At 36.2% G+C, this 13709-nt stretch overlaps 2 protein-coding genes across 2 annotated transcripts in view; both read right to left on the minus strand.

Annotated features, from left to right (window-relative positions):
- Window positions 1-13709, minus strand: part of LOC142340927 (ubiquitin-conjugating enzyme E2 K-like) — a 295142-nt gene that overhangs the window by 173001 nt on the left and 108432 nt on the right. The window lies entirely within an intron of this gene.
- LOC142341290 (uncharacterized) overlaps window positions 1-13709 on the minus strand; it is a 194513-nt gene that overhangs the window by 107275 nt on the left and 73529 nt on the right. Inside the window, exons 4-7 of the mRNA XM_075392209.1 lie at window positions 12892-13002; window positions 8122-8309; window positions 1411-1565; window positions 718-980 (exon numbers count right to left, since the gene is read on the minus strand). Of these exons, the coding sequence (XP_075248324.1) occupies window positions 718-980; window positions 1411-1565; window positions 8122-8309; window positions 12892-13002 (717 nt within the window). The remainder of the gene's footprint in view (window positions 1-717; window positions 981-1410; window positions 1566-8121; window positions 8310-12891; window positions 13003-13709) is intronic.

Consider the following 13709-nt stretch of genomic DNA (forward strand, 5'->3'; position numbering starts at 1 on the left):
TCTCTCTCTCTCTCTCTTCTCTCTCTCTCTCTGTTTTTCTGTTGCTCTCTCTTTCTGTGTCTCTTTCTCTGTTTTGCAAAGCAAAGAAACACAGACAATAATACTGATACAAACGAACACGCTCACTCACTCATTCACTCACACAATCAATCAATCACTCACGGACACACACACGCACACACACACACACACACACATACACACACACACACACACACACACACACGCACACACACACACACACACTTACACACACACACACACACACACACACACACACACACATACACACACATACACACACACACACGCACACGCACGCACGCACGCACACTTACTTTTTTATGCTCATATACGTAAATAATTAATCCGTTGTAAGACGAAGATTGAAATCAAAGTCATTACCAAATAAATATAGTGAGAAAAAAGGGGCAAAACCGGCCCGGGGGTGTCTTAACGAAAACAGTCCCCTGTCATAAAGTTAAACTACCAAATTTAGTGCTGGAGCAAAAACAAAAATGTTTCAGCTGATCTGAGTGAGTATTTGAGTCACATTTGCTGACTACTTCATAGATCAGCTTCAACGTTTTGTCTATCAAATGAACCGTGTAATCAAACGGCTTCTTTAATGATTTGGAAAACAATTGACCGCTAAATAAACAAGTGACACTACCGTGAAGAAATTTGCATGTTTGACTTTTCTTATATCAAACATACCCTGTCCAGGCACGAGTCCAGTGATGTTGAGAGTGTTTTCAGTGACATCCAATTCGCACACTGAGTTGGTCTCCAGTGCACACTTGCCATCTGGGGGATCATTCCATATACGGAAGGTGTCTGCTGCACCCTCTAGTGACCAAGTCACCAATAGAGCACTTTCGAATACTTCTTCCACAGCTGTTAAGTCAGGTTCAGACGGTTTCAAGGTCACATTTACTTGCAGTGGTACTTGAATTTCGACGTCGTCTTTGAAAAGGGCCCTGCAACAATTATTTGAAGTGAGAGGAAAAAAGAAGATTTAAAGGCACTCGGGTCGAAAGCAAAAGTTAACCTTGCAAGATCTTGAAAGATTATTCCTATGAGCTTTTGCAAAAAATTTTGCAAGGTCAATATCTTTTTACAGAAGTCTAAATTGAAGATTAGTTGTGATTTAGATAAATAAAGGAGGCAACGCATTGAGAAATACACATTTTCTTTGATGTGTGATTTTTTTAGGTTTCATTTTTTTTGCATTTTAAAACTTGGAACATGATCGATCATTAGTTTGCCCCTTGTTTCCAATTTCCCTTCAATTTTCTTAACAATAACAATAGATTTCTTTCAATGACACATGGTAGATTCCTTTGAAATCAATAACGATTCCCTTGAAATCAATGATCGGTCAGTTTAGGATTCTGTAATCTTTATTACCTTATAATTATATTATAGTGTATCCCCGGTGTGAGAGACCGAAACAGTTGTCTTCTAACAGAAGGCAAAATTTCGTTTGTGATTGTTATCTGTTCGTCTATTTGACCACTTTGATCCGAATGATTTGCATGTCCAATTGACACTTCCTGTGATTTCTGTCCAAAACAGAGCATAAATTAGGTCCCAGATTCAATACAGGTGAGATAAAATGTGTGTCTGAGTACTCCAACTGGAAGTAAAATCCGTCAAAACGGAGTGCCGTTTAAGTGAGTTCCCCGTAACATATAAAATTATCAAATTTTGTAGAATTGATCTTTTCCAAATTAGATTTTCATGCACTGAGGACTCCCTCGGAATTCAGTTACAAAGTTTGAAAGCGACATTTAAAAGTTAGTTCATAGCCGAAACTGGAATTTGCCCACATTTTTGGGAAATCTTAGTATTGACACTGATAACGTGGAAAAGACAAACTTTGATCACAAACCTGGGCCATGAAGTGAAAGGACGTAAACGAATCAGTTTTCACTCTGACTAATCGACAACTTTACCTGTTTAGATTCCTGCTCGGCGTGATACCATTACGAGCGTCTACCGGTGCCAAATTTTTGAGTAAATTTACTCGTTTTACCAGATTTTATTTTCCTATATTAACACATTGTGCGTGTGAAACATACTTTTGCATTTCGCGGACGAAAAGGCGGTGCCCTATATGGAAGTTCCAGTCAGTGGTTTTCGTTTTTAAGCTGAAAGTTGAAAAGTGAAACGACGCAAAATACATTTGAAGGAAGCACCATCCGCGAAATTTAGTTTAATTAGGTTTCATATATACCAGGACCGCATTTTGAACGCTTACGGACTGGAAGCAATGATCACTTTAAAAAGAAGCTTCATTTTAAAGTGAATAGACCAAAAATAACTGCAAAATCTTGCTAGATTTCATAAAATAGAACCAATAATTAACCACACAAGGGAAGCGTAATTAAAAACGCCATAAAACTTAAGATGAGAAAAACGAGTACAAACAAAGCAACATAAGTTAGCGGCGGATTAAGTGCAAAATTTTCCCTCTTTTAGTTTATAATGTTTGTGAAATTTTTTTAGTCATATCTGCTGCCGGCTCAGAAAAACAAGCATGAAACAGAGCATTGAAGCCAAGCATGAAAACATTAAATTTGGTATAAGATAGTGTGGCTTAAGATAAGAACGAAGGGAACAAATAAAGGAACATAATTTAGGCAGCGAAATATTTGCAGAACAGCCCCTCAATTTAGATTTCATTCTGATGAAGGTGTTTTAGTCATATCTACTGCCTGTTTAGAAGGAAACAGAGCGTGGGAACTAAGCATGAAAACAGTAAAACTGGCTCAATGATAACAAAATGTGAGCAAAAGAACATTTGACACGTTGCATTTGAGATTGAAAAAGGCGCCAGTAACTTTCTTCGAACCACTGACCTAGAAGGAGAAGAAACATAAAAAGACAAGTTTGTTGATTGAAAGAAATTGAAACATCGGTTGGATAATTTTTTGAAACGGTCCATGGACTTTAGAGAACTGTCAATCTGCAATTGCGAATAAAAAAGATATTGAGCGGTAATTCTGCAATTCATGTCTGAAATCTGAGGCTTTTTAGTTTGAAGAAGGCGCCAGCATTTTTTCTTGAACCTCCGACCAAATAGAAGAAGATAGGGAAGAAGGCAAGTTTGTTACTTAAATCGTTTTGAGATATCGATTGGACAACCTTTTGAAACGGTCTATATGAACTTAAGAGAAAAATTATTCTGCAATTAAATACTAAAACAAGTCATAGAGTGGTAGTTCTGCTTCAAAGAGCTGTAGTCTGAGGCATTTAGTTTGAAAAGAAAGTCATCAACTTTTTTCGAACCACTGAACAAGAAGAAGAAGAAAAGGAAAAAACAAATTCGTTAATTGAATAGTATTCAAATATCGATTGGACAAACTTTTGAAACGGTCTATGAGATTATGAGAAAAATCATTCCGCTATTAAGAATAAAAGACATTGAGTAGTAATTCTGCTTAAATAGCTGTAGTCTGAGGCATTTAGTTTAAAGAGAAAGTCAGCAATTTTCTTCGAACCACTGAACAAGAAGAAGAAACGGAGAAGACAAATTTGTTAATTGAATAGTATTGAAATATCGATTGGACAGCCTTTTGAAACAGTCTATGAGCTTGAGAATGAAATCATTCTGCAATGAAAAATGAAAAGGCGTTGAGTGGTAATTCTACATTTAATATCTGAAATCTGAGGAACTTTAGTTCGAAAAAAGTGCCAAAAATTTTCCTTGAATCTCTGACCAAAAAGAAGAAGAAAGGGAAGAAGACAAGTTTGTTAATTAACTAGTATTGTAATATCGGCTGGACAACCTTTTAAAACGGTCTTTGAAATCAAAAGAAAAAATGAATCAGCAATTAAAAATTAAGAAAACATTGAGTTGTAGTTCTGCTCCAAATAGCTGTAGTCTGAGCCATTTAGTTTGAAGAAGAGGGTAGCAACTTTCTTCGAACCACTGAAAAAGAAGAGGCAACAAGGAAAAAAAATTGTTATTTGAATAGTATTGACATATCGATCGGACAACCTTTTGAAACGGTCTATGATTTTAAGAGAAAAATAATTCTGCAATTAAAAATTAAAAGGCATTGAGTGGTAATTCTGCAATTATTATCCAAAATCTGAACAATTTTAGTTTGAAGAAAAAGCGAGCAAATTTTTTCGACCCGCTGAACAAGAAGCAGAAGAAAGAGAAAAACTCAAGTTGGTTAACTGAATAGTTTTGAAATATCGATTGAACAATCTTTTGGAACCATCTATCAGCTTGAAAGAACAATCAGTCTGCAATTAAGAATAAAATGTTTTTGGTGGTAATTTTGCAATTTATATCTGAAATCGGAGTCATTTTTTTACAAGAAGGCGCCAGGAAGTTTCTTCGAACCACTAAAAAAGAAGAAGAAAAAAGGCAAAAAGACAAGTTTGTTAATTGAACAGTAATGAAACATCGACGAGACAACCTTTTGAAACGGATTTGAGAAAACAGTCAACCTGCAATTAAGAATAGAAAACATAGCTGCAATTAATATCTTAAATTTAAGGGATTTTATTTTGAAGAAGGTGCCAGGCACATTTTCTCGAACCACTGAACAAAGAAGCAGTTTACTGAACAAGAAGCAGTCTTTTTTTGTGAGGAAAACTTAACGAGAAGCCGGGAAACTTCAGTATCTAAGTAAACAAAGCGGAAAGCACGGCAGAAGCCCGGAATGACTATTTTCATTCTTTAAACATAAAATGAAAACAAGTGTGAAAGACTACTGATTTTACTGGATTGCTTGTATAACAAAAACGTTTCGAAAAAACGTTTCCCTAAAATAATTTTTGATTTCAAGCGATGGCTATATTCGGTTGTCATTCTGAACCAATAACCGAATAAAGTTTGTATATTTTGTCTGTTTTGCAGGAGGAAAAATATTTTTTTTATCTGTCTCCAAGAAAAAAACTTGGCGACCGTTCTTGATTTCACTCAGCCAATGTTCTTTTTCTAACTCAGACACTGAGTAGATTGTAGCTAAGAACCCTCTATTGTGACAGATGAATTAAGGCAGCTTTTTCAACGTGCGCGTTTTATTATCGGAGAAAATTCCGTTCAACTTGTGTTGGTGGGTTGATTTCGTACAAGCGTTCTGGTGCTCTTCCGAGGAAAAAAAGTGTCATTCTAACGTGCTCGGCAGTAAGTTCTGCAGTTGTTTGTCAGTTGTGAGAGCTATCCCTACAATTTAACGTCTGCTAATGCTTTATGACAGAATTAAACGTTTAATTAAGTCCTGAATTTTTATTACACGGAAGACTTGCATTTACATTTGCCCATTACTGATTTACACTTGGAGTTCGGTACCGCGATAATTCTTGAATAAGCTCTGAATCAGTACTTCTAAATCAGCAGCTCTGAATCAGGACCTATATAAGTCTTAAAATTAGACGTGCCCTGTACTGATATTGACTTGCCGTTACCTTTAAAGTTATTACTTTCTAATTTGAAATTGAATGCTATAAGCCTTGAGATTCCACCTCAACATTTATGACTGAAATTGAATTTCTGAATGAAAAACAAATTGTTTTTGCTACGTCAAACTGTATAAAGTCAGCTTTTGTTTCTGTGTTTTATCATAATTGCTTTCTTTGGAAGTGTTGAGGTGGAAGAAGTTTGCACCAGATTAAATGGTTTGTTTGACTTTGCTATTCAATGTTTGACTGTTTTTCCGTAAGATCTTCCGAAATCCTCTTATGATGCTTTTAAAGACTATGCACAATATTTTATCATGATTGTCATACGGCAATGGATACTCTTCATATATCCATATCCGTATTTAGTTCATTTATTTGTTGTAAGTTCCATTTGAAGGGCAAATGCCATTTCAGTTCAATTATTGTCAACTTCCTCTCGTTTTTAGCAGTATTGTCTGTTCATCCTGTCTGTGCAGGAAATTGACTTGTTCATGATATAAACAAATCTTAGAGTTGCTTCCGTTAATTGTGATTAAAGCTTGAACAAACTTTCTTTCTTAAAATTGTAACTTTCATATTTTCAATCTCCAATTTGCAACGCTAGAATTCAGTCTAATTCAATTCTTGTTAGACGCCGCTCATTTAATCTCAGTATTGTGAAAGTAGTCATTCGCACAGCGATTGACTAGTCTAGAAATTTGATATTAAACTCAGTCAAATAGATTGCCATTTGCGACGCGATCTCCCATCTCAATAAATAAAGTGCCATTCGCAACTCAATTGGATATACTCACTGTGAATGAGTATAGCATGGCGCAGCCAGCAACGGACTCCAAGAAGACACCACTCCACATAGAAGCATTTTGGGAGAAACTGACGGCAACACCCCCTCTAACGTGGGACAAATGGACAAAGCAATGGAAACTGGCTCTACTTGCTAAGGAAGGGATACAGTTAGACATTCTGTTAGACGATCCTCCAGCAACAGTGACTTACCCTCCTGAACCTGTCTATGAAGAACCGGTAGAAACCCACACACAAGCGACGGAAAGAGATCGAAAAATTCGAAATCAACTATTGAAAGTAAATTGGCAAAACCGTTGTAAAAAAGTTGAAGAAATTGGGATTCTGTGTGGAGACAAACCGTGGGGAATTTGTGAGCAGAAAACAATATCGTTGCTCTATTTGAGCATTGGAACGGAGCGACGACGAATTTTCAAGAGTAAATACCCCCATTTTCAGATAGAGAAACAACCCTTCAAAGATTTGTGGCAGGCAATGGAGGACTCATTCACAAAAGTTCGTAATATAACTTACGATCGCTTCGTTTTCTTCTCTCGTAAACAGCAAAAAGGAGAGTCAGTGGAAAGTTTCTATGGTCGTCTCATTGAATTGGCGGAGAATTGCAATCTGGGTAGTGAACAGACTATTGTGATTTCATGCAAGATAATTGTCGTTTAATTGTTTGAATAATACGTTCTACAAGTCCAATTGCTCTATGATCATTTGCTGGTGCATATATAAGTGTAATATTATTTTCTGTACAGAATGTTTCAAATTTTTTTCCTGTAAAAGATCTAGCTTGATCTAATCTAATAGTTCTAGGTACTCCGTGATGATATATAAAATTATTTAAGAATTTGATTACATTTTGGCCTGATGCATTATTTACTATTTCTACTGTGGGGTATTTGGAATATCTATCTATACTTGTAATAAAGCATTGTTCTATGCCTTTCTCACTTAAAATTGGTCCACCAAAATCTATTTGTATTTCGTCGTTTGGTTCACTACATTTAGGTAGAGGTGTCCATTTGCGGTGCGCAATCACTGATTTGAGGTTCTTACCAATTTCTGTGCAGGCTTTGCACTCACTGGCTTTTGCCAGTGTGTCTCTGTGGATGTAAGGCCACCAGATATTTTGAGCGGGTGAGATCATGGCAAAACTTCCTGTGTGCTCTTCATATATCCATATCCGTATTCAGTTCATTTATTTGTTTTAAGTTCCATTTGAAGGGCAAATGCCATTTCAGTTCAGTTATTGTCAACTTCCTCCCATTTTTAGCAGTATTGTCTGTTCATCGTGTCTGTGCAGGAAATTAACTTGTTCATGATATAAACAAATCTTAGAGTTGCTTCCGTTAATCGTGATTAAAGCTTGAACAAACTTTCTTTCTTAAAATTGTAACTTTCATATTTTCAATCTCCAATTTGCAACGCTAGAATTCAGTCTACTTCAATTCTTGTTAAACGCCGCTCATTTAACCTCAGTATTGTGAAAGTGGCCATTCGCACCGCGATTGACTATTCTAGAAATTTGATATTAAACTCAATCAAATAGATTGCCATTTGCGACACGATCTCCCATCTCAAAAAATAAAGTGGCATTCGCAACTCAATTGGATATACTCACTGTGAATGAATATAACAATGATAGCGCCAATGCAGATAACCCCCTTTGTGTTAAATTTTTTATACAGAAAAGTCAGCGCAACTTTTGATCAGATAATTTGTATTTAAATGACCTCACTCTGTTTTCAAAGCCATCGTCGTTTTGTGATAAAAAGGATTTCAAAATGTTCAATTGTTCTGCGTGTTTTCTAATGATCATCGCATTTGTGCAAGGATCAAAATTTGGAAATTCTCTTTTATATGCATATAAGGTTTTTTATCATAGAAGTTCCGAGATTTACTCACAATTAGGTATTCGGTTTGACCATTATCATCGTCGGACGGGTACTTCCACCTGACCAGTATTTCCCGGCTGGAGACAGAATCCACCCATGCAACAGTACAATCTTGCCATAGGGAAACAGATGATTGGGGACAACCTCGGGTGAGAGACCCAGGAGAACGATGGATCCAGCTTCCATCAGGCTCGGATGCTGACAAAATGGGGATAGAAAGTATGGGCATAGAAAACAAATTCGAGATCGATTTACTGTCAAGCATAGAGCTGGATTAATCTCATATGTATTGGTAAACCGTGAATCTTTAACAGAAACTTTAATTTCAATATCTCATAAACGTTTGTAATTATGACGTAAACGGCCAGTTGAAGATCACACCTCCAGGCAACAAAATGTTGTGAACTAAAATATCTGAAATTGAAAATGTTTATATCAATCCATGGCCGAAAATGTGACATAATACGGTAGCAAGTCAATTTCACCGCGTAAATTTCACCTGGAACGCGGTGAAGTTAAATTTCACTTCAATGTATCCTTTGGAGGCACACATTACTTAGAGATACATAACAAAAGTGCAGATAAAATATGTCGAATTGCAAAAAAATTCCCCTTCTAGTCTAAGTGTAATGTAACGGAACTATTGATATGGGTTTCATATACAGCTGTTGATAATAATTTGGTTATTGTAGGTCAGGTTTATTGCGAAGTGTCCCAGGTTGAGGTCCTCGTTCAAAAGTCCTTATGAAAATACCCATCCAGACTATTTTTGCTTATGAAAATACCCAGGCAGACCAAAAATGCCTATGATCCAGACTTTGCCTCGTTCAAAATTTTGGTGCGTTTATGTGCTCGTTCAAGAACTCTTATGAAAAGACCCGTACAGACCAAAATGCGATATGATCCAGACTTTGCCTCGTTCAAAATTTTGGTGCGTTTATGTGCTCGTTCAAGAACTCTTATGAAAAGACCCGTACAGACCAAAATGCGATATGATCCAGACTTTGGCTCGTTCGATTTATGAAAAGACTCAGAAAGACCGAAAAAGTTTATGATCCAGACTTTGGCTCGTTCAATTTATGAAAAGACAGGAGCTAAGACATACCGACAAAAATGGCGTACGAAACGTCGCTATTTGTTGGTTTCATCGGTTTTGCTTGTATGAAGCCTGGGTTTTTTCGGTTTCGTAGAAGTAATCCGTATTGGTTGTGAGAAGCGTCGGATAATCGAAATTGCCAGTCTCAAATTGCCAGTTGTAATAAAGTCATCGTCCTATCATCGTAGTAGTAGTAGTAGTAGTAGTAGTAGTAGTAGTAGTAGTAGTCAAAAGAAAAAATGAATCAGCAATTAAAAATTAAGAAAACATTGAGTTGTAGTTCTGCTCCAAATAGCTGTAGTCTGAGCCATTTAGTTTGAAGAAGAGGGTAGCAACTTTCTTCGAACCACTGAAAAAGAAGAGGCAACAAGGAAAAAAAATTGTTATTTGAATAGTATTGACATATCGATCGGACAACCTTTTGAAACGGTCTATGATTTTAAGAGAAAAATAATTCTGCAATTAAAAATTAAAAGGCATTGAGTGGTAATTCTGCAATTATTATCCAAAATCTGAACAATTTTAGTTTGAAGAAAAAGCGAGCAAATTTTTTCGACCCGCTGAACAAGAAGCAGAAGAAAGAGAAAAACTCAAGTTGGTTAACTGAATAGTTTTGAAATATCGATTGAACAATCTTTTGGAACCATCTATCAGCTTGAAAGAACAATCAGTCTGCAATTAAGAATAAAATGTTTTTGGTGGTAATTTTGCAATTTATATCTGAAATCGGAGTCATTTTTTTACAAGAAGGCGCCAGGAAGTTTCTTCGAACCACTAAAAAAGAAGAAGAAAAAAGGCAAAAAGACAAGTTTTTTAATTGAACAGTAATGAAACATCGACGAGACAACCTTTTGAAACGGATTTGAGAAAACAGTCAACCTGCAATTAAGAATAGAAAACATAGCTGCAACTAATATCTTAAATTTAAGGGATTTTATTTTGAAGAAGGTGCCAGGCACATTTTCTCGAACCACTGAACAAAGAAGCAGTTTACTGAACAAGAAGCAGTCTTTTGTTGTGAGGAAAACTTAACGAGAAGCCGGGAAACTTCAGTATCTAAGTAAACAAAGCGGAAAGCACGGCAGAAGCCCGGAATGACTATTTTCATTCTTTAAACATAAAATGAAAACAAGTGTGAAAGACTACTGATTTTACTGGATTGCTTGTATAACAAAAACGTTTCGAAAAAACGTTTCCCTAAAATAATTTTTGATTTCAAGCGATGGCTATATTCGGTTGTCATTCTGAACCAATAACCGAATAAAGTTTGTATATTTTGTCTGTTTTGCAGGAGGAAAAATATTTTTTTTATCTGTCTCCAAGAAAAAAACTTGGCGACCGTTCTTGATTTCACTCAGCCAATGTTCTTTTTCTAACTCAGACACTGAGTAGATTGTAGCTAAGAACCCTCTATTGTGACAGATGAATTAAGGCAGCTTTTTTAACGTGCGCGTTTTATTATCGGAGAAAATTCCGTTCAACTTGTGTTGGTGGGTTGATTTCGTACAAGCGTTCTGGTGCTCTTCCGAGGAAAAAAAGTGTCATTCTAACGTGCTCGGCAGTAAGTTCTGCAGTTGTTTGTCAGTTGTGAGAGCTATCCCTACAATTTAACGTCTGCTAATGCTTTATGACAGAATTAAACGTTTAATTAAGTCCTGAATTTTTATTACACGGAAGACTTGCATTTACATTTGCCCATTACTGATTTACACTTGGAGTTTGGTACCGCGATAATTCTTGAATAAGCTCTGAATCAGTACTTCTAAATCAGTAGCTCTGAATCAGGACCTATATAAGTCTTAAAATTAGACGTGCCCTGTACTGATATTGACTTGCCGTTACCTTTAAATTTATTACTTTCTAATTTGAAATTGAATGCTATAAGCCTTGAGATTCCACCTCAACATTTATGACTGAAATTGAATTTCTGAATGAAAAACAAATTGTTTTTGCTACGTCAAACTGTATAAAGTCAGCTTTTGTTTCTGTGTTTTATCATAATTGCTTTCTTTGGAAGTGTTGAGGTGGAAGAAGTTTGCACCAGATTAAATGGTTTGTTTGACTTTGCTATTCAATGTTTGACTGTTTTTTCGTAAGATCTTCCGAAATCCTCTTATGATGCTTTTAAAGACTATGCACAATATTTTATCATGATTGTCATACGGCAATGGATACTCTTCATATATCCATATCCGTATTTAGTTCATTTATTTGTTGTAAGTTCCATTTGAAGGGCAAATGCCATTTCAGTTCAGTTATTGTCAACTTCCTCTCGTTTTTAGCAGTATTGTCTGTTCATCCTGTCTGTGCAGGAAATTGACTTGTTCATGATGTAAACAAATCTTAGAGTTGCTTCCGTTAATTGTGATTAAAGCTTGAACAAACTTTCTTTCTTAAAATTGTAACTTTCATATTTTCAATCTCCAATTTGCAACGCTAGAATTCAGTCTAATTCAATTCTTGTTAGACGCCGCTCATCTAATCTCAGTATTGTGAAAGTAGTCATTCGCACAGCGATTGACTAGTCTAGAAATTTGATATTAAACTCAGTCAAATAGATTGCCATTTGCGACGCGATCTCCCATCTCAATAAATAAAGTGCCATTCGCAACTCAATTGGATATACTCACTGTGAATGAGTATAACATGGCGCAGCCAGCAACGGACTCCAAGAAGACACCACTCCACATAGAAGCATTTTGGGAGAAACTGACGGCAACACCCCCTCTAACGTGGGACAAATGGACAAAGCAATGGAAACTGGCTCTACTTGCTAAGGAAGGGATACAGTTAGACATTCTGTTAGACGATCCTCCAGCAACAGTGACTTACCCTCCTGAACCTGTCTATGAAGAACCGGTAGAAACCCACACACAAGCGACGGAAAGAGATCGAAAAATTCGAAATCAACTATTGAAAGTAAATTGGCAAAACCGTTGTAAAAAAGTTGAAGAAATTGGGATTCTGTGTGGAGACAAACCGTGGGGAATTTGTGAGCAGAAAACAATATAGTTGCTCTATTTGAGCATTGGAACGGAGCGACGACGAATTTTCAAGAGTAAATACCCCCATTTTCAGATAGAGAAACAACCCTTCAAAGATTTGTGGCAGGCAATGGAGGACTCATTCAAAAAAGTTCGTAATATAACTTACGATCGCTTCGTTTTCTACTCTCGTAAACAGCAAAAAGGAGAGTCAGTGGAAAGTTTCTATGGTCGTCTCATTGAATTGGCGGAGAATTGCAATCTGGGTAGTGAACAGACTATTGTGATTTCATGCAAGATAATTGTCGTTTAATTGTTTGAATAATACGTTCTACAAGTCCAATTGCTCTATGATCATTTGCTGGTGCATATATAAGTGTAATATTATTTTCTGTACAGAATGTTTCAAATTTTTTTCCTGTAAAAGATCTAGCTTGATCTAATCTAATAGTTCTAGGTACTCCGTGATGATATATATAATTATTTAAGAATTTGATTACATTTTGGCCTGATGCATTATTTACTATTTCTACTGTGGGGTATTTGGAATATCTATCTATACTTGTAATAAAGTATTGTTCTATGCCTTTCTCACTTAAAATTGGTCCACCAAAATCTATTTGTATTTCGTCGTTTGGTTCACTACATTTAGGTAGAGGTGTCCATTTGCGGTGCGCAATCACTGATTTGAGGTTCTTACCAATTTCTGTGCAGGCTTTGCACTCACTGGCTTTTGCCAGTGTGTCTCTGTGGATGTAAGGCCACCAGATATTTTGAGCGGGTGAGATCATGGCAAAACTTCCTGTGTGCTCTTCATATATCCATATCCGTATTCAGTTCATTTATTTGTTGTAAGTTCCATTTGAAGGGCAAATGCCATTTCAGTTCAGTTATTGTCAACTTCCTCTCGTTTTTAGCAGTATTGTCTGTTCATCCTGTCTGTGCAGGAAATTGACTTGTTCATGATGTAAACAAATCTTAGAGTTGCTTCCGTTAATTGTGATTAAAGCTTGAACAAACTTTCTTTCTTAAAATTGTAACTTTCATATTTTCAATCTCCAATTTGCAACGCTAGAATTCAGTCTAATTCAATTCTTGTTAGACGCCGCTCATCTAATCTCAGTGTTGTGAAAGTGGCCATTCGCACCGCGATTGACTATTCTAGAAATTTGATATTAAACTCAATCAAATAGATTGCCAATTGCGACACGATCTCCCATCTCAATAAATAAAGTGCCATTCGCAACTCAATTGGATATACTCACTGTGAATGAATATAACAATGATAGCGCCAATGCAGATAACCCCCTTTGTGTTAAATTTTTTATACAGAAAAGTCAGCGCAACTTTTGATCAGATAATTTGTATTTAAATGACCTCACTCTGTTTTCAAAGCCATCGTCGTTTTGTGATAAAAAGGATTTCAAAATGTTCAATTGTTCTGCGTGTTTTCTAATGATCATCGCATTTGTGCAAGGATCAAAATTTGGAAATTCTCTTTTATATGCATATAAGGTT

Source organism: Convolutriloba macropyga, chromosome 6 (genome assembly GCF_964194025.1).
Source record: "Convolutriloba macropyga chromosome 6, txConMacr16.3, whole genome shotgun sequence".
NCBI lineage: Eukaryota > Metazoa > Xenacoelomorpha > Acoela > Convolutidae > Convolutriloba > Convolutriloba macropyga.